General features: G+C 46.5%; 1 protein-coding gene across 2 annotated transcripts in view; it reads right to left on the minus strand.

The window, feature by feature from the left end:
* The window catches only part of OPRL1 (opioid related nociceptin receptor 1), a 143,825-nt gene that overhangs the window by 31,059 nt on the left and 92,436 nt on the right, over positions 1–20,330 (minus strand). Inside the window, exons 1-2 of one of the 2 annotated variants that reach the window (XM_056547539.1) lie at positions 16,940–17,098; positions 1,012–1,367 (exon numbers count right to left, since the gene is read on the minus strand). In XM_056547539.1, coding sequence (XP_056403514.1) covers positions 1,012–1,357 — 346 coding nt within the window. In that variant the 5' untranslated portion in view covers positions 1,358–1,367; positions 16,940–17,098. Of the gene's footprint in view, positions 1–1,011; positions 1,368–16,939; positions 17,099–20,330 lie in introns of those variants that run through there. The other variant, XM_056547538.1, reaches the window with a different exon arrangement.

The raw sequence follows: 20,330 nt of genomic DNA on the forward strand, positions 1-20,330 counted from the left end.
TGGTCAGATGGTTCCAGCCAATCACAATTCTCAGCGGCATATACAAATCTGGGATGTGAAGAGAACTTTACATCAGAGACTACAGTGCAGGGGACCAGAGAAGTGCGGCCGGCTGCTTCTATAACTTATACAGGACGATCGCAGCGGTGTCAGGAGTGACACCCGCTGTGATCTGTCCTTAACTGCAGCTACTACTGCTCCCAACATGAACCACACTCTGCTCCATGCTGGGAGTTGTAGTACCTGCATTAATAAACAGATCGCAACGGGTGTCAGAAGTGACACCCACTGCGATCTGTCTATTAAATCTCAAATTTATGAAGAGCATGCACCTTTAAAATTAATGTGGGGGAAGAACACATGACATCGGCCCAGGCAAACAGAGGTAAAAAGGACTCAATTTACACAGACAATGATAAATTCCCCCTAATTTCTCAGATTGCTCTGGATAAATTAAAGCTGAGCTGTGTTTTGTTGCTATGGGCAAATCGGATACATTTTTGCCTTATACAAACTGATAAATATATGCCAGTGCTTTTTTTTTCTTCAAATTTTAGTGCATTGTAAAGATCAGGCAAAAAAAAAATGCATTGGGGAGGTAATCAAAATTGTCCGCACCAAAAATATGGTGCAATTTGTCTAATAAAAAAAGTCACTTTCATGTGTTTCAGACTTTTTTTAATGACTTATGCAGTACACCGAGAGTGACTTACCATGAAGTAGGTATGACTTTGCAGTCAGACGGTGCCAACTTGAAGTAAATAAACAGCCTGAACCACTTTTAGAAATCTGGTGTATTTGTATTACTATATTTTTTGATTCTCTCCCCCTCTGTGTTTACTGAAAAACCTGCTAAAAATGCACTGTCAACGACTTCAATGCAAAACTGATGCATGTGATTTTACTGTAAAATGTAATGTCTTTCCCCCTTGACCTTATACACACTATAAAAATACATCAATTAAACTCGTTATCTATGATAACATTTTCCTAAATTACTTTCATACTGACCCTCATTGTCCATCTCTGCCGACCCCATGACCATTACAGGGATTCCGATACAGGAGGCTAGAATCCAGATGCAGACATTGACTACTTTTGCTTTGTGAGGAGTACGGATGTCAAGGGCTTTTACAGGATGACAGATGGCAATGTACCGGTCCACACTCATCATGGTCAGGGTGAAGGTGCTGGTGAACATGTTGTAGTAGTCAATAGCGATGGCAATCTTACAAAGGGCATTTCCAAAGGGCCAGATTCCCATGATAATGTCTGTGCCTTGGAATGGTAGTGTTATTAACACTAAGGCATCGGCCAAGGCCAGGTTGAAGATATAGATGTTGGTAGCGGTTTTCATCTTGGTATACCTGGAATAAACAACAAGATATGTCAACAAGGCCAGCGGTTTATACAGAATTATAGAAAGACGTTGGGGAAGATGTATCAAAACTTGTGACGAGGAAAAGTTGACCAGTTGCCAATAGCAATCGATCAGATCTGCACAGATTTTGATAAATCTCCCCAATGTATTTTAATATATAAAAGTGCACAAGAATATATCCAATTATCCAATACGGCTAGGGCTTTTTTTTCCCTAGCTGTCACCATACGATGATAACAATACACATTCATTCTAAAATGTCAACTATAGGGTGGAAAAATTATTTATATAAAAGTAAATGTTGGGGACGCATATCAGAACCTTCTAAGGATGAGCCATACACAAACCCTACTGCCAGATTCTTTGCTTCCATTCTTTGGCTAAGCAGTTCGGCCTTGGCAGGACTTTCTGCCACACGTTCATAATACACACCAAGGGCTGCACACAGGAGCTTTGCATTTTATAAGGTTAACTCTACTGCATGGAGCCTTTATCAACAGATTAGGGTTTCACTTTGGATGCAATTTAACCCTGTGTTAGGGTGTGGTGGAGCAACTGACTTCTTCCTATGAAGATATATATAACATATCACAGGTCACTAGGTGAACTGTAGTCTTCAACAGTGCCAAGTGGGAACTAGTCCTTTGGCTTCTTGTTGAGTTAGCATAAGTCAAATGTTGCACTTAAATGGCTTATCCACCATAAGGTGATTTTAGTACGTACCTGCCAGACAGTAATGAACATGTTTAGGAAGAATCCGCACTTGTCTTCATATTGTTTATATTGTGAGATTACCATAACGCTGTTTCCTTCTTCAACTACAAATCACATAGTTCATAGTTTGTAAGTGGGAGGTCACTTTCCTCCCTCCCACATATCAGCCACCCCCTCCCCATCCCCCCATTGAAACACAAATGAACTGCATTCCATTCAAAAGACCAGTGTTTTCTAACCAGGGTTCCCTCAAGCTGTTGCAAAAATACAATTAATTGCAGAATGATCTCTCTCCCACCCAGCGTTTGCTTCACCCATTGAAGCAGGACAGGCTCCCTGTCATCACTTGACTAGTGATGAAATGTCTCGGCCACACTGCAACCAGGGAAAACCTGAGACCACCGTCACACACAGGTACAGACACTATAATATGAACTACACTAATTTTACAGCCACTGTAGCATAGTCAAATAAAAACATTCCTAGAATAACCCTTTAAAGCCTTTCAGTTGTGATGACTAAGCACAGCCCATTGAATTCTATGGGTGCCTACCTCTCAGCCAAGGCTATACAGGATGTAAATAAGTAAAACTATGTCTCTCAGATGACATGATGTAACCAGAAAATGGTAAGTTGTAAGGTCTGTGAACATTAAGCAGAAATAACAAGACACTTTTCTGCAATATGATAATCCCAAGGGACCTATTCCACTGACTCAAATAGGCAATGCTTTATTTCCAGCCTGCACTGCTAATCCCCATGGACTCGATGTAATGATATACAGCAAATTCTTCACTTTATAACCTGGATTTCTGGAATGTTGACCCCACATTGTAGAGCAAGTTGAAATATCTCCTTTCAGACAGAAGAGCTATGAGATCACAGGATACAGGACCACTTCATGACTGAGTTGATATTCCAGTGGTAATATAGTAATGGTATAAGATGGAAGTCTCTCAGTGCATACGTTTGGGCCTTCTTTGATTTCCCTCGAGCTACTTCTACCCCTGGTCTGTAAATTATTAAAATGACATGGAAATGAGGATTTGTGCAGAGCAGATATAGCAAGCAAATAAGATACACACTGAGCCTTCCTGCTGATGTTTGCAGTAGAGGATATAACACAGAAGCCAAATATATACAGTACAAAGAAAATACTAAGGTATCTTACCTTTCCCAGCATTTCATGCACCTAGAGTCAATATTTTGTAAGTCACATGGTTTCCAGGGGAGCATAGCTATGCTGCATTGGGTGGGTGGTTAGCTGGATAGAAGGGATTTACTGAAGTAACGCTATCCACCCATCCACACCAAGGGAGACCATGTGACTTATGACATATTGTCTCTGGTCGCATGAAATTGTCACGATGCCGGCTGGCAGGAGGTGGATCCTCTGTGCCAGAGAGGGATGGCGAGGACCGTGCTAGTGGACCGGTTCTAAGACACTACTGGTTTTCACCAGAGCCCGCCGCAAAGCGGGATGGTCTTGCTGCGGCGGTAGTGTCCAGGTCGTATCCACTAGCAACGGCTCACCTCTCTGGCTGCTGAAGATAGGCGCGGTACAAGGGAGTAGGCAGAAGCAAGGTCGGACGTAGCAGAAGGTCGGGGCAGGCAGCAAGGATCGTAGTCAGGGGCAACGGCAGGAGGTCTGGAACACAGGCTAGGAACACACAAGGAACGCTTTCACTGGCACGATGGCAACAAGATCCGGCAAGGAAGTGCAGGGGAAGTGAGGTGATATAGGGAAGTGCACAGGTGAAGACACTAATTGGAATCACTGCGCCAATCAGCGGCGCAGTGGCCCTTTAAATCGCAAAGACCCGGCGCGCGCGCGCCCTAGGGAGCGGGGCCGCGCGCGCCGGGACAGGACCGAGGGAGAGCGAGTCAGGTACGGGAGCCGGGGTGCGCATCGCGAGCGGGCGCTACCCGCATCGCGAATCGCATCCCGGCTGGAAGCGGAATCGCAGCGCCCCGGGTCAGTGGATCTGACCGGAGCGCTGCAGCGGGGAGAGTGTAGCGAGCGCTCCGGGGAGGAGCGGGGACCCGGAGCGCTCGGCGTAACAGTACCCCCCCCCCCTTGGGTCTCCCCCTCTTCTTAGAGCCTGAGAACCTGAGGAGCAGACTTTTGTCTAGGATGTTGTCCTCAGGTTCCCAGGATCTCTCTTCAGGACCACAACCTTCCCAGTCCACTAAAAAAAAAGTTTTCCCTCTGACCTTTTTAGAAGCTAAGATTTCTTTGACAGAGAAGATGTCCGAGGAGCCGGAAACAGGAGTGGGAGGAACAGATTTGGGAGAAAAACGGTTGAGGATGAGTGGTTTAAGAAGAGAGACGTGAAAGGCATTAGGGATACGAAGAGAAGGAGGAAGAAGAAGTTTGTAAGAGACAGGATTAATTTGACACAAAATTTTGAAAGGACCAAGATAGCGTGGTCCCAACTTGTAGCTAGGGACACGGAAGCGGACATATTTAGCGGAGAGCCATACCTTGTCTCCAGGGGAAAAAACGGGAGGAGCTCTTCTTTTCTTATCCGCGAACTTCTTCATGCGTGATGAAGCCTGTAAGAGAGAATTTTGGGTCTCTCTCCATATGATGGAAAGGTCACGAGAAATTTCATCCACAGCGGGCAGACCAGAGGGCAAGGGGGTAGGGAGGGGGGGAAGAGGGTGACGGCCGTACACCACGAAAAATGGGGATTTGGAGGAAGATTCAGAGACTCTGAAGTTATACGAGAATTCGGCCCATGGAAGGAGATCTGCCCAGTCATCCTGGCGGGAGGAAACAAAATGTCGCAAATAATCACCCAAGACCTGGTTAATTCTTTCTACTTGTCCATTGGACTGGGGATGATATGCAGAAGAAAAATTTAATTTAATCTTGAGTTGTTTACAGAGAGCCCTCCAGAATTTAGACACGAATTGGACGCCTCTATCCGAGACGATCTGCGTAGGCAACCCGTGAAGACGAAAAATGTGTACAAAAAATTGTTTAGCCAACTGAGGCGCTGAAGGAAGACCAGGAAGAGGGATGAAATGTGCCATTTTGGAGAATCGATCAACGACCACCCAAATAACAGTGTTGCCACGGGAAGGGGGTAAATCAGTAATAAAATCCATACCAATCAGAGACCAAGGCTGTTCGGGGACAGGCAGGGGGTGAAGAAAACCAGCGGGCTTCTGGCGAGGAGTCTTATCCCGGGCACAGATAGTGCAGGCTCGCACAAAGTCCACAACATCCGTCTCCAGAGTCGGCCACCAATAGAAGCGGGAGATGAGTTGCACAGATTTCTTGATGCCCACATGACCTGCGAGATGGGAGGAGTGACCCCATTTGAGGATTCCGAGGCGTTGGCGTGGAGAAACAAAGGTCTTTCCTGGAGGAGTTTGCCTGATGGAGGCAGGGGAAGTGGAGATCAGGCAGTCAGGTGGAATGATGTGTTGCGGAGAAAGTTCAACTTCTGAGGCATCCGAGGAACGAGAGAGAGCATCGGCCCTAATGTTCTTATCGGCAGGACGAAAGTGAATCTCAAAATTAAATCGGGCAAAGAACAAAGACCACCGGGCCTGGCGAGGATTCAGCCGTTGGGCAGACTGGAGGTAGGAGAGGTTCTTGTGGTCGGTGTAAATAATAACTGGAAATCTTGATCCCTCCAGCAGATGCCTCCATTCCTCAAGTGCTAATTTAATGGCTAGAAGCTCTCGATCCCCGATGGAGTAGTTCCTCTCCGCCGGAGAGAAGGTCCTAGAAAAAAAACCACAAGTGACAGCATGCCCGGAAGAATTTTTTTGTAGAAGAACAGCTCCAGCTCCCACTGAGGAGGCATCAACCTCCAATAGGAAGGGTTTGGAAGGGTCAGGTCTGGAGAGCACGGGAGCTGAAGAAAAGGCAGACTTGAGTCGTTTAAAGGCGTCTTCCGCTTGAGGAGGCCAAGACTTGGGATCGGCATTTTTTTTGGTTAAAGCCACGATAGGAGCCACAACGGTAGAAAAATGTGGAATAAATTGCCTGTAATAATTGGCGAACCCCAAAAAGCGTTGGATAGCACGGAGTCCGGAGGGGCGTGGCCAATCTAAGACGGCAGAGAGTTTGTCTGGATCCATTTGTAGTCCCTGGCCAGAGACCAAATATCCTAGAAAAGGAAGAGATTGGCATTCAAACAGACATTTCTCAATTTTGGCATAGAGTTGATTGTCACGAAGTCTCTGAAGAACCATACGGACATGCTGGCGGTGTTCTTCTAGATTGGCGGAAAAAATTAGGATATCGTCCAGATATACAACAACACAGGAGTATAACAGATCACGAAAAATTTCATTAACAAAGTCTTGGAAGACAGCAGGGGCGTTGCACAGGCCAAAGGGCATGACCAGATACTCAAAGTGTCCATCTCTGGTATTAAATGCCGTTTTCCACTCATCCCCCTCTCTGATGCGGATGAGGTTATAGGCGCCTCTTAAGTCCAATTTAGTAAAGATGTGGGCACCTTGGAGGCGATCAAAGAGTTCAGAGATGAGGGGTAGGGGGTAGCGGTTCTTAACCGTGATTTTATTAAGACCGCGGTAGTCAATGCAAGGACGTAGGGAGCCATCTTTTTTGGACACAAAGAAAAATCCGGCTCCGGCAGGAGAGGAGGATTTACGGATAAAGCCCTTTTTTAAATTTTCCTGGACGTATTCAGACATGGCAAGAGTCTCTGGGGCAGAGAGAGGATAAATTCTGCCCCGGGGTGGAGTAGTGCCCGGGAGGAGGTCGATAGGACAATCATAAGGCCTGTGAGGAGGTAGAGTCTCAGCTTGTTTTTTGCAGAAAACATCCGCGAAGTCCATATAGGCCTTAGGGAGACCGGTTACTGGAGGAACCACAGAGTCACGGCAAGGGTTACTGGGAACCGGTTTTAGACAGTCCTTGGAACAAGAGGGCCCCCAACTCTTGATCTCCCCAGTGGACCAATCCAGGGTTGGGGAATGAAGTTGAAGCCAGGGAAGTCCAAGGAGAATTTCCGAGGTGCAATTGGGGAGGACCAAAAGTTCAATCCTCTCATGATGAGATCCGATGCTCATAAGAAGGGGCTCCGTGCGGAAACGTATGGTACAGTCCAATCTTTCATTGTTTACACAATTGATGTAAAGGGGTCTGGCGAGACTGGTCACTGGGATGTTGAACCTGTTGACGAGAGAGGCCAAAATAAAATTTCCTGCAGATCCAGAGTCCAAGAAGGCCACAGTAGAGAAGGAGAAGGCAGAGGCAGACATCCGCACAGGCACAGTAAGACGTGGAGAAGCAGAGTAGACAGCAAGGACTGTCTCACCTTTGTGCGGAGTCAGCGTACGTCTTTCCAGGCGGGGAGGACGGATAGGACAATCCCTCAGGAAGTGTTCGGTACTAGCACAGTACAGGCAGAGGTTCTCCATACGGCGTCGTGTCCTCTCTTGAGGTGTCAGGCGAGACCGGTCGACCTGCATAGCCTCCACGGCGGGAGGCACAGGAACAGATTGCAGGGGACCAGAGGAGAGAGGAGCCGAGGAGAAGAAACGTCTGGTGCGAACAGAGTCCATATCTTGGCGGAGCTCCTGACGCCTTTCGGAAAAACGCATGTCAATGCGAGTGGCTAGGTGAATAAGTTCATGTAGATTAGCAGGAATTTCTCGTGCGGCCAGAACATCTTTAATGTTGCTGGATAGGCCTTTTTTAAAGGTCGCGCAGAGGGCCTCATTATTCCAGGATAATTCTGAAGCAAGAGTACGGAATTGTACGGCATACTCGCCAACGGAAGAATTACCCTGGACCAGGTTCAACAGGGCAGTCTCAGCAGAAGAGGCTCGGGCAGGTTCCTCAAAGACACTTCGGATTTCCGAGAAGAAGGAGTGTACAGAGGCAGTGACGGGGTCATTGCGGTCCCAGAGCGGTGTGGCCCATGACAGGGCTTTTCCAGACAGAAGGCTGACTACGAAAGCCACCTTAGACCTTTCAGTGGGAAACAGGTCCGACATCATCTCCAGATGCAGGGAACATTGGGAAAGAAAGCCACGGCAAAACTTAGAGTCCCCATCAAATTTATCCGGCAAGGATAGGCGTAGACCAGGAGCGGCCACTCGCTGCGGAGGAGGTGCAGGAGCTGGCGGAGGAGATGACTGCTGAAGCTGTGGTAGTAACTGCTGTAGCATAACGGTCAGTTGAGACAGCTGTTGGCCTTGTTGCGCTATCTGTTGTGACTGCTGGGCGACCACCGTGGTAAGGTCAGCGACAACTGGCAGAGGAACTTCAGCGGGATCCATGGCCGGATCTACTGTCACGATGCCGGCTGGCAGGAGGTGGATCCTCTGTGCCAGAGAGGGATGGCGAGGACCGTGCTAGTGGACCGGTTCTAAGACACTACTGGTTTTCACCAGAGCCCGCCGCAAAGCGGGATGGTCTTGCTGCGGCGGTAGTGTCCAGGTCGTATCCACTAGCAACGGCTCACCTCTCTGGCTGCTGAAGATAGGCGCGGTACAAGGGAGTAGGCAGAAGCAAGGTCGGACGTAGCAGAAGGTCGGGGCAGGCAGCAAGGATCGTAGTCAGGGGCAACGGCAGGAGGTCTGGAACACAGGCTAGGAACACACAAGGAACGCTTTCACTGGCACGATGGCAACAAGATCCGGCAAGGAAGTGCAGGGGAAGTGAGGTGATATAGGGAAGTGCACAGGTGAAGACACTAATTGGAATCACTGCGCCAATCAGCGGCGCAGTGGCCCTTTAAATCGCAAAGACCCGGCGCGCGCGCGCCCTAGGGAGCGGGGCCGCGCGCGCCGGGACAGGACCGAGGGAGAGCGAGTCAGGTACGGGAGCCGGGGTGCGCATCGCGAGCGGGCGCTACCCGCATCGCGAATCGCATCCCGGCTGGAAGCGGAATCGCAGCGCCCCGGGTCAGTGGATCTGACCGGAGCGCTGCAGCGGGGAGAGTGTAGCGAGCGCTCCGGGGAGGAGCGGGGACCCGGAGCGCTCGGCGTAACAGAAATGTTGGGAAAGGTCAGAGATTACAGTAAAACAAAAAGGCTTGCACTACAGCACTTCCGGGTGTACGGGGTCCTGTGCATGAAAACGGGACAAAGCAGCACATGTGTCAGACTTCTGTCTGAAAACAGAGAGGAGGGGGTTATGGAGCAGCCTGCAGTGATTGGATGAAAATACCAAGCACAGCACAAAAGACTCATGGAGGAAGTGACTGCATGGTGAGTGAGGGAGGGCACATTGCTTGTCTCGCACACACCCCTTCCTAAGCAGTGGATGTCAGAACGAGTGAGCAGCAGAACAGAGGGATTGTGAGACAATTACAGAAACTAGACAAATTATTTTTTTAGTGATATGACATTTTAAAACTTGGATTAAGGACTGCTAACCTTAAAACATAAATTGCCATTAAAAGGGAGATATTCCAGTTGTGGAATGGTGCAACACAAATAATTAAACTCCCTGGAGAACACCACGGTATGAAATGGTGTAGTACTGATCCAATATGGCAGGTTAAAGCACGGGAGGGTTGTGTCGATTCCTGAAATATGTTTATAAAATAAATAAAAAAAATGAATCGACTGGAACATTCTATAGGAAGCAGGAAGGAGAAGTTCCATGAACATTGATTTTCTGATGCAGAACTTCTGACCATGATAAAGGCTCGGTAACCCCCACAGATGGTAAAGAGCAACCAAATCTCATTAATCTGATTCTCTTCAAGTCAACTATCTGGGCTGAGGACAGCTGGCCTTGTATCTTGTATGTCATCAAAACCGCTAAGAACATTTTCGCAGCAGGCACAGCAGTTTTTCTGCATTATTAAATGTAACTAGAGAAAAGTGTGCCCAAGGGTACAGAGTAATGCTCCTGGGCTCTGATGCTGAATCGGTACTAGGGGCCTCAGAATCTCAGATGCCATTTCTAGCATTCCTTTACTTTTATGATGTAGAAGGGTCCCATCAATCTCCAGGACTAAGGAAGATAAAAGTCTGCCAAAGCCGCTGATAAAGGAGGGTCGGTCCGATGACCTAATGTTTATGGGAGCTTCCTGATTCTTCCATCTGACAGTTGATGTTGGATTTTAAAGGGTTACTCCACTGCCCCAGCATTCGAAAAATTTTGTTCCGATCACTGGGTGCGGGCTGCAGGGGTTGTGACGTCATGCCATGCACCCTCAATGCAAGTCTATGGGAGAGGGCGTGGCGGCTGCCACACCCCCTCACATAGACTTGCATTGAGGGGGTGTGGCATGACATAACAAAGGGTGTGGCCGTGATGTCACACCCCCCGTAGCCCGCACCCAGCGATCGGAACTAACAAAATGTTCCGAATGCTGGGGCAGTGGAGTACCCCTTTAACAGCCAATTCATTGTGTTCTAGGAGAGATAAGCCACTGCCAAGTATCTGGCAGCAGCTTTATCCCTATCAGAAAACAGGCCAAGTGTGCATGTGAATATCAGATTTGGAATAGACAGTGGTCAGCCAAATGCATGTTCAGCTGACAATCTAAAAAGTTTGGTCAATTTAGGCCTCTGCACCCTCTTTAGCTTTGCCGTTGAGCGTACTGGTGCACCCAATTTGGCTAAAGGGCCAATTATCAAGCCCCTACAAGATAATGGGCAAATTGTTTCATATTTGCTAAAGATTTCAAGCGGATTGTTACAGATCTTGCACTGATTGCTGCAACACAATCCCTTCTGTCAAGATGCAACACAGTATGACCAAGCTATGATTGACATACACTATAACTATAACAAAGTCACCACTATAGCTTATTTTTGTTGTGTGAATAAAAAAGTTGACAAGAGGTCTAAGAGTCTAGCGACCAGGTCATGTTATGAGAGATGTATCACTCTTCTACAGGGCTCTTGTTAAAGGGGTACTCCACCGCTAACCAAAGCTGATCGTGAGCATCCCGCCACTGCGACCCCACACGATCTCCCTGCAGCATCCGGCACTTGGTTAGAGAGCTGGCTGCGGCGTCAGAGGCTTCTCATGACACCACGCGTCACGGCCTCTCATGACATTACACCCCCTCAATGCAAGTCTATGGAAGGGGGTGTGGCGGCCCTTCTCATAGACTTGCATTGAGAGGGAGGATGTGACATCACGAGGGGGCATGATTGTGATGTCACGAGCCTGCATTGCTAGTCATTCGGCATGGAGCGAATTTCGCTCTGTGCACCAGATGACTGGGGTGCCGCAGCAGAGATCAGACATCTTATCCCCTATACTTTGAATAGGGGATAAGATGTCTAGGGGGGGGGGGAGTACCCCTTCAAGCAATTCCGTTGCTTGAAGCTGGCCATGCATGTTAGATAAATGTTGGCCAAATCAGCCAATTGCGGTAGGACTGGTGAACCATCTAATGTGTAAATTGGTCTCATGACTCACCCCCATTGAAGACACAAGCACACTCAACTGAGCATGCATGTGTATGGGGTTATCGAGCGAGGTAGCTGTCGGCCAGTCAACACCAAGCTAAAGTTACCCCATGAAGTGAACATGCACATGTTCTGTATGTGTGAAGGGGGGCTCTCAGAATCATTTAATCGAGGGGGCCCAACACTGTATAGTGGTAACATATTTTATACACATAGTTTATATAATAAATAATTTTTGAAAGACTGAAATATAAAATTTCCCAGATCTGACACATTTTGTTCCTTACTTGGCATCTATGAGAATCTACACAATACACAGATGATCCTTAACAAACAGAATAAGTAAATGTACCTTACACCATAGACCTGACCTAAAAAGATAGCCTTGGGCTATTCATCTCTTACAAACATTCAGGGCTTCCTGGCAGGGAGAAAAGAGTTACACGGGGGAGAGGAGAGGAAAAGTATTATCCAAAGACTTGGAGATCAAAAAGGTAAAAGTGATAAAAGCAATGGAAGAGGAGACAAAGAACAACTCCAGAAACCAGAAATAATCATTATCTGTGTTCAGATGCAAACAAATGTCTTTTCTCTGTATTGGATTTGATGGGTCATTTTGTGGTTAATCACGACATTACATCCTCACATCTTATCATGAACTATAGTCAGGGCAGACATATCATGTGATACATTTGCCGTTTTGTGAACTAGCCCTATTGTAAAATCTGCCTATGTTTGTGGTCGAGGCTACAACGTGAACAAGCTGCCTGAGACTAATATAATATCAGTAATAACGATAACAGTAATCTCAATAATAATAAAATGCTGACAGCGGTCAGAAGTGTGCCCAGAACCGCGACTGTGGGCACGCCTATAGAAGGCCTACCCAGATGGAGAATGATAGAATAAGGGTGGGTTGGGCGGCACAGAACGCAGAACACGCCCTGACCTGTATGCAGGGGGGCGTTATATACTCTCACGCCCCAACCACAAACTCAGCCTTAACAGGCTTCCACTTGTGGTTGAGGCTACAATGTGAACAAGCTGCCTGAGACTAATATAATATCAGTAATAATGATAACAGTAATAACACCAATAGAGGGCCAAAAAACCTGGCAGTAGTTGAGAAAACCAATTGTGGTGGCCCAGTACAGGAGTTATACTCCTGTTCCCTTGCTGCCCGGCAGGCAGCCTCCCTGCAGTGTCCCCTGGGCCCCCGACACCTGACCCCTTATGTATATATATTTTCTGCCATGTGTTATACTATAAAATGTATATAAGAGTGTTATTGCTTTAAGAAATGTTAACATGTGATCACCAGTTGTCATGTGAGTTGTCATGTGAGTTGTCATGTGAGCGTAACCCCGTGAGGTATCAGTGACCATGTGACCTAAGGGTGACCTATGGGACCCCTCCTAGTCTCCCCTATATAAGTCCTGGGTGGAGCTAGTTCGCTCTCTTATGCTCTTGATTTCCAGTTAAGTCTTTCCTGAGGTCCAGTCCAGTCAAGTCCTAGAGTGTGTATGGAGTCCATAGGAGGCCTCAAGTCTGTCCTTCAGCTACAAGCCTTCAAGTCTACGAGTAAGTTACACAGCTTAGTCAGTCTCAAGTCAAGTCAAGTAAGTCACAGTCATCTATTGTCAAGTCAGAGTGACCTGCACTAAAATTGTCCAAATCTACTCCAAGTCCCAGCAAGCCCTTAAGGTCTCTGAAGTCACTGGTCACCTCCGTGTGCCTGGCTGAACTGTGTAGACTGTTCAATTCATCACTCAGTAAAGCTACCTTTGTCCTTAACGTGACGTCGAAGTCATTATTGCCCCGGTGCCTAGCCCAGGATCCAGCGGTATACCTTCAGGTGGTATTGTGGATAAACCATGCCCATGTCATGAATACAAGGGGTTAATGCCATCTGCCCCTAGGGTAATTCCATCTGCCCTGAATCACACCCTCTACCACACAATTATCAGTTACCTCGTCCAAACACTAGACCTTAAAGAATAATACAGAAAACCAGGAAGCAAAGATGTATGTAGTTCAGCTCACTCCCTCAGCCCGTCGCACCAGGACCGGCGTGGGCAACCAACACCGACTGGAACCAACAAGCAGAAGCAAAATGTCCAGCGCGAGTATAAAGGAACAGGATGTTTTATTCCAATAAAAGCCAAAAAGACCAGGAGAACATGACAAGGTGACGCGTTTCGGTCCTAAAACTGGACCTAAACCAGGAACCATATAGTAATGTACCCTCCGCGTTTGAGGTGCCGGGGGTGTACAAAAGCCAGTGTAACATCTGTTTGACTGACTGTGTTACTTAACATGATATTTAGTAGTGAACTATAACCTCTTCCTGGACCCCGCCCATAAAGGGCCAAAAAAAAAAAAATGTTCTTTGATTCTCTACCATTACCTGCCCGTGATATTATTGCTCTGAATACATGTTAATAACAATAATTACGCAGTTTTTTACCCTGCAGACTTGGCAGGCATAACAGGTATACTACCTTCTATGAGTCATGATAATATTGCTCTGAAGATGTATCAGTAACAATAAATACATCCCCCTGCAGATGTGACAGGCACAACAGGAATACTGCAGCCTAAGAGCCTTGATATTATTGCTCTGAAAACGTGTCAGTAGCAAATACGCAATGCATCTCCTGCAGACGCGGCAGACAGAGTACTGCATACAGGACGTGACATTATTGCTCTGAAAACGTGTCAGTAACAATTGTGTGGTGCATCCCCCTACAGACATGGCAGGCATAACAGGTATACTACCTCATCAATGTTGTGATATTATTGCTCTGAAGAGGTGTCAGTAACAACAATGCTCAGTGCATCCCCCTGCAGGCGTGGCAGGCATAATGGGTATACTACGGCCTGTGGGTCGTGATATAATAGCTCTAAATAGGTCTGTAACAACAATTACGCAATGTATCTCCCTGCAGACATGGTAGGCTCAATGTATTTATTTTTTTCCCTTTTTTTTTTTTTTTCTGTGAACATACGCACAGTATAAATGCTTTGAGCATAGGTAAAGTAAGACTGCTCTGAGCGTGTGTGCAGTATAAATGTTTTAAACATATGAGGCGTATGAATGCAGTGAGTGTACGTGCAGCGTGAATGCTAAGAGCGGACGAGCAGTATGAATGCTATGAACGTGCGTGCAGTATAATGCTATGAACGTGCATGCAGTATAAATGCCATGAGCCTCCATGCAATCAAAATGCTATGAGCATACATTCAGTATAATGTTATGAGCTTAAAGGGGTACTCCTTTTTTAAATGAACTGGTGCCAGAAAGTTAAACAGATTTGTAAATTACTTCTATTAAAAAATCTTAATCCTTTCAGTACTTTTTAGCAGCTGTTTGCTACAGAGGAAAATCTTTATTTTTTGAATTTCTTTTTTGTGTTGTCCACAGTGCTCTCTGCTGACACCTGATGCCTGTATCAGGAACTTATGCTACTCTGGACAGTTCCTGACATGGACAGAGGTGTCAGAAGAGAGCACTGTGGACAACACAAAAAAGAAATTCAAAAAGTAAAGATTTTTTAATAGAAGTAATTTACAAATCTATTTAACTTTCTGGCACCAGTTCATTTAAAAAAAAAAAAGTACCCCTTTAAATGCAGTATAGATGCATAATCGTATGTGCAGTATAAATGCTATGAGCGTACGAGCAGTATAAATCCTGTGAGTATATGTGCAGCACAAAAGCTATAGCCGTACATGCAGTATGAATGTTCTGTCCATATTTGCCGTATAAGTCCATGTCCCCATTGCAATATACCTAATAACAGACATAAGGCAATGGTACAGGCTGGGTTCACATCACGTTTTTCCCAATACGGGATCGCATACTGGGGTGAGCTAAAACAGGGCGCTCCCGTATCCCTGCCGTATGCCGCCCGGATGTAATGTATTTCAATGAGCCGACAGGAGTGAACAGGTCAGCTCATTTTTGCCCGTATGCGGTTTTCTACCGAACCTAAAACTGTGGTTGACTCTACCTTCTCCCCAGCCGGATTTCTAAATGCTGGTGGTATAGGATCTGTGATGATGTCAACATCATGTGACATGTCACATGTTAGGGGTGGAGCAGAGCAGGATAGAAGAAATGATGACTGAAGGACCTGTGTGATGCTATGGAGGAGGCGGTGCCGAGCTGTGCTGGAGTGGAGGTCGCATGTCACCCCAGTAGGAAGAAGATTACATGAGGAGGAGGTTTGTTACAGTGTGTCACCCCAGTAGGAAGAAGATTACATGAGGAGGAGGTTTGTTACAGTGTGTCACCCCAGTAGGAAGAAGATTACATGAGGAGGTTTGTGACAGTGTGTTACCCCAGTAGTAAGAAGATTACATGAGGAGGAGATTTATTACAGTGTATCACCAAAGAAGTAAGGAGATTACATGAGGAGGAGGTTTGCTACACTGTGACATCCCAGTAGTGAGGAGATTACTTGAGGAGGGGGTTTGTTATAGTATGTCACCGCAGTAGTAATGAGATTACTTGAGGAGGAAGTTTGTTACAGTATGCCACCGCAGTAGTAATGAGATTACTTGAGGAGGGGTTTGTTACAGTGTGTTACCAAAGTAAAAAAGAGATTACATTAGGAGGAGGTTTGTTACAATGTGTCACCGCAGTAGTAATTTAATTACATGAGGAAGAGGTTTGTTACAGTGTGTCACCCCAGTAGTAAGGAGATTACATGAGGAGGCGGTTTCTTACAGTGTGTCACACCAGTAGTAAGGAGTTTACATGAGGAAGAGGTTTGTTACAGTGTGTCACCCCAGTAGGAAGAAGATTACATGAGGAGGAGATTTGATACATTGTGTCATGCTGGTAAAAAGAAGATTGCATGAGGAAGAGGTTTGTTACAGTATGTACCCAGTAGTAAGGTAATTACATGAGGAGGAGGTTTGTTACAGTGTGTCACCCCAGTAGTAATGAGATTACATGTGGAGGAGGTTTGTTACAGTGTGTCACCCCAGTAGTAAGGTAATTACATGAGGAGGAGGTTTGTTACAGTGTGTTACCCCAGTAGTAATGAGATTACATGTGGAGGAGGTTTGTTACAGTGCGTCACCCCAGTAGTAAGGTAATTACATTAGGAGGAGGTTTTTTACAGTGTGTCACCCCAGTAGTAAGGTGGGGCGTGTCAAAAGGCGGAGCCAATGGGCAGAGTCAAGGGGCAGCAAATTAGCTTTTGCCTAGGGTGGCAAAAATGCTTGCACCAGCCCTGCTGCCACCTAATTGTCGAGCATCAAAGCCCATCTGTACTTTTAAAATAAATCTAAAAACTTGCAAAGCTTTGTTAAAATCTTCAAACTTGAGACAATGTCATTTATGGATTCTCAATGCTGTTCCTGAGCCCCTGAGAGTCTTCTCCATAAAGCACAGCTATTTCTCACTTTATCCACTTCAGGGGGTAGGACCAGAGCTGGGCTGTTTGACAGCAGTATTCATACCTGGACTTCCTTTACCTTGCTTCTCTGGGCAATAATAAGATGACAGCACCGTTTCCTCTCTGTTATGCAATGACATAATGCTGGAACAAGTACATTGGGCTGAACAGGCTAGCACTGTGCTGTGGGATAGTTAACAATGTACACTAGTAAGGATGGCATGATTGGAGAAAGGTGGGTTATTGATGCACTGGCTTTTTAAGGTGCTATGTGAGTACAAAGGAAAACAGCAACTTCATCACAGCAGGGCTTACATCACAATACCCTCCCTGGTCTCAGTGAACTGCTGCTAATGATGATTATGAGAATCACAGAAATAATGCAGTGTCCAACAACAATAGAGAATCACTGAAAAAAAAGGACATACAATCAATTTTAATTACTTCCCCCTAAAAAAAGAAACCAAAAAAGAGGTTTCTGTAAAGCTCAAAGAGCGAAACAAAAATAAAAAAAACACACACGGCAAACACACACAGTGATTGAGCATAAAGATCATAATAGATATCACGCCTGATAAAGCAAATAAGACAGTACGTGCTGATAGCATAAAACCAGATAATTACACAAATTAGATACGTTATTATGATAACAAGTATAGAGTATACATAATAATCAGGCTATCATGCCTTATCCCCTGTGGCTCAGGAAGTGGCTCTGGGCGGGACCACCCCCTACATCTAAACCTACTCTAGGACCTATGCCTAGGCGGAATTGACGTCCTGAAAAGGACGGTCCCGCTCCGGAACCTAGCCTGCACTTCTACTCTTCCCCTGCAATAGGCTAACTCACTCAGTAATAAGTGACTGACTCACTAACAGAACAAATCCCTGATATAAATGTCTCATATATTGTGATGGTAAAATAGGAGACAGTCGGGATCTGGGGCAGCTAGTCAGATAATAAGTCAGAAATAAAGGAAGCAGGGGAGTAGGAAAGTGGGAAGTAAATAAATATATATTCAGGTTGGGGACCCAGAATTGATACAAAGATAGGTAATATAGCATCAAAGAAACTATCATGTTTGATAATCACATTGCATAGTCAGCACTCTGTATATGACATGCTTATTGCAATTCATAGGTATATCACATGTTAATGCGCATCCTTTTTACAACAATTTAGGTAGATGTATATAAATAATGGAAATATATATATATATATATATATATATATATATATATAGGTGACCACTATAACTTCACAATGCAACCTGCAGATACAGGTGAATCAAACATGCAGGTCAATCAGGCATGAACACTGTACCTAAAAAACACATAAATCTAGCATGCACCTAAATACCCCTGCATTCACAACAACCGACAGATAACTGGGTCATCAATAGTATTCACACCAACAATATACACACCTTGCGGAAGGTAGTGTGGCACCAATGATAAAGCAATACATAGATGGTATAGTCATATAGGCCCAGATTTATCAAACTGTGTGAGAGAAAAACTGGAGTGATTTTCCCCCAGCAACCAATCACAGCTCAGCTTTCACTTTACCAGAGCTTGTTAGCTGAGCTGTGATTGGTTGCTGTGAGAAAATCCCTCCACTTTTTCTCTCACACAGTTTGATTAGTCTGGGCCTTACAGTGTGCCTATGGTGAATGTGATGTAGGGCAAAATAGAAGTAAGAATGGATACTCAAGTATCAAGATGCATCACATATTAGTTCTCTCGACACGTTTCTCCCAACTACAGATCATCAGGAGAGAGATATCTTCAGATAGGCTCGATCCGCTGGAGCTAATGATATAGCGGTCCAGCTGTGAGTGGTGGCAGTTATGTTCCGTGCTCATTATAAGCGCACATGAACTTCCGCACGCCCGTCTGAGGTCACACCTCCACCTCCTCATTGGTAGATGCTGGAACGCAAACTACGTACCATCCCCATCTGTGTATCAGACACCGGAAGTGACGATTCATGTCACTTCCAGAACTTGCTGCCTTTACGATCAGTATCCATAGATACCATGTACACAACAGCTTGTGCCAGGTGCCAACAATGCAGGTTCCTGAAATGAGACCGGACAACCCAGGATCTAACTATCCAATGTCTATACTGGTAAAGCACATATTACAATCGTTATAGCCTACAATAATCAGGTAAGTATAGTATGTGTCACGATTCGGCTGGCAGGAGGTGGATCCTCTGTGCCAGAGAGGGATTGGCGTGGACCGTGCTGGTGGACCGGTTCTAAGTTGCTACTGGTATTCACCAGAGCCCGCCGCAAAGCGGGATGGTCTTGCAGCGGCGGTAGCAACCAGGTCGTATCCACTAGCAACGGCTCAACCTCTCTGACTGCTGAAGATAGGCGCGGTACAAGGGAGTAGACAAGAGCAAGGTCGGACGTAGCAGAAGGTCGGGGCAGGCAGCAAGGATCGTAGTCAGGGGCAACGGCAGGAGGTCTGGAACACAGGCTAGGAACACACAAGGAAACGCTTTCACTGGCACAATGGCAACAAGATCCGGCGAGGGAGTGCAGGGGAAGTGAGGTATAAATAGGGAGTGCACAGGTGAACACACTAATTAAGCCAACTGCGCCAATCAGTGGCGCAGTGGCCCTTTAAATCGCAGAGACCCGGCGCGCGCGCGCCCTAAGGAGTGGGGCCGCGCGCGCCGGGACAGGACCGACGGAGAGCGAGTCAGGTACAGGAGCCGGGGTGCGCATCGCGAGCGGGCGCCACCCGCATCGCGAATCGCATCCCGGCTGGGAGAGGTATCGCAGCGCACCCGGTCAGCAGGTCTGACCGGGGCGCTGCAATTGCGAGGATGTTGCGAGCGCTCCGGGGAGGAGCGGGGACCCGGAGCGCTCGGCGTAACAGTACCCCCCCCCCTTGGGTCTCCCCCTCTTCTTCGAGCCTGAGAACCTGAGGACCAGACTTTTGTCTAGGATGTTGTCCTCAGGTTCCCAGGATCTCTCTTCTGGACCACAGCCCTCCCAATCTACCAAGAAAAATCTTTTTCCTCTGACCGTCTTGGAGGCCAGTATCTCCTTCACGGAGAAGATGTCAGAAGAACCGGAAACAGGAGTGGGAGAAACAAGTTTGGGAGAGAAACGGTTGATGATGAGTGGTTTAAGGAGAGAGACATGGAAGGCATTGGGAATACGAAGAGAAGGAGGAAGAAGGAGTTTGAAAGAGACAGGATTAATCTGGCACAAGACTTTGAAAGGACCAAGATAGCGTGGTCCCAGTTTGTAACTGGGGACACGAAAACGGACATATTTAGCGGAGAGCCATACCTTGTCTCCGGGAGCAAAAATGGGGGGAGTTCTTCTTTTCTTATCGGCAAACCTTTTCATGCGGGATGAAGCCTGTAAAAGAGAATTTTGGGTCTCTTTCCATATGGTGGAAAGATCACGAGTCACTTCATCCACAGCGGGCAA

The sequence above is a fragment of the Hyla sarda genome, chromosome 12, assembly GCF_029499605.1.
Source record: "Hyla sarda isolate aHylSar1 chromosome 12, aHylSar1.hap1, whole genome shotgun sequence".
Taxonomy (NCBI): Eukaryota; Metazoa; Chordata; class Amphibia; order Anura; family Hylidae; genus Hyla; species Hyla sarda.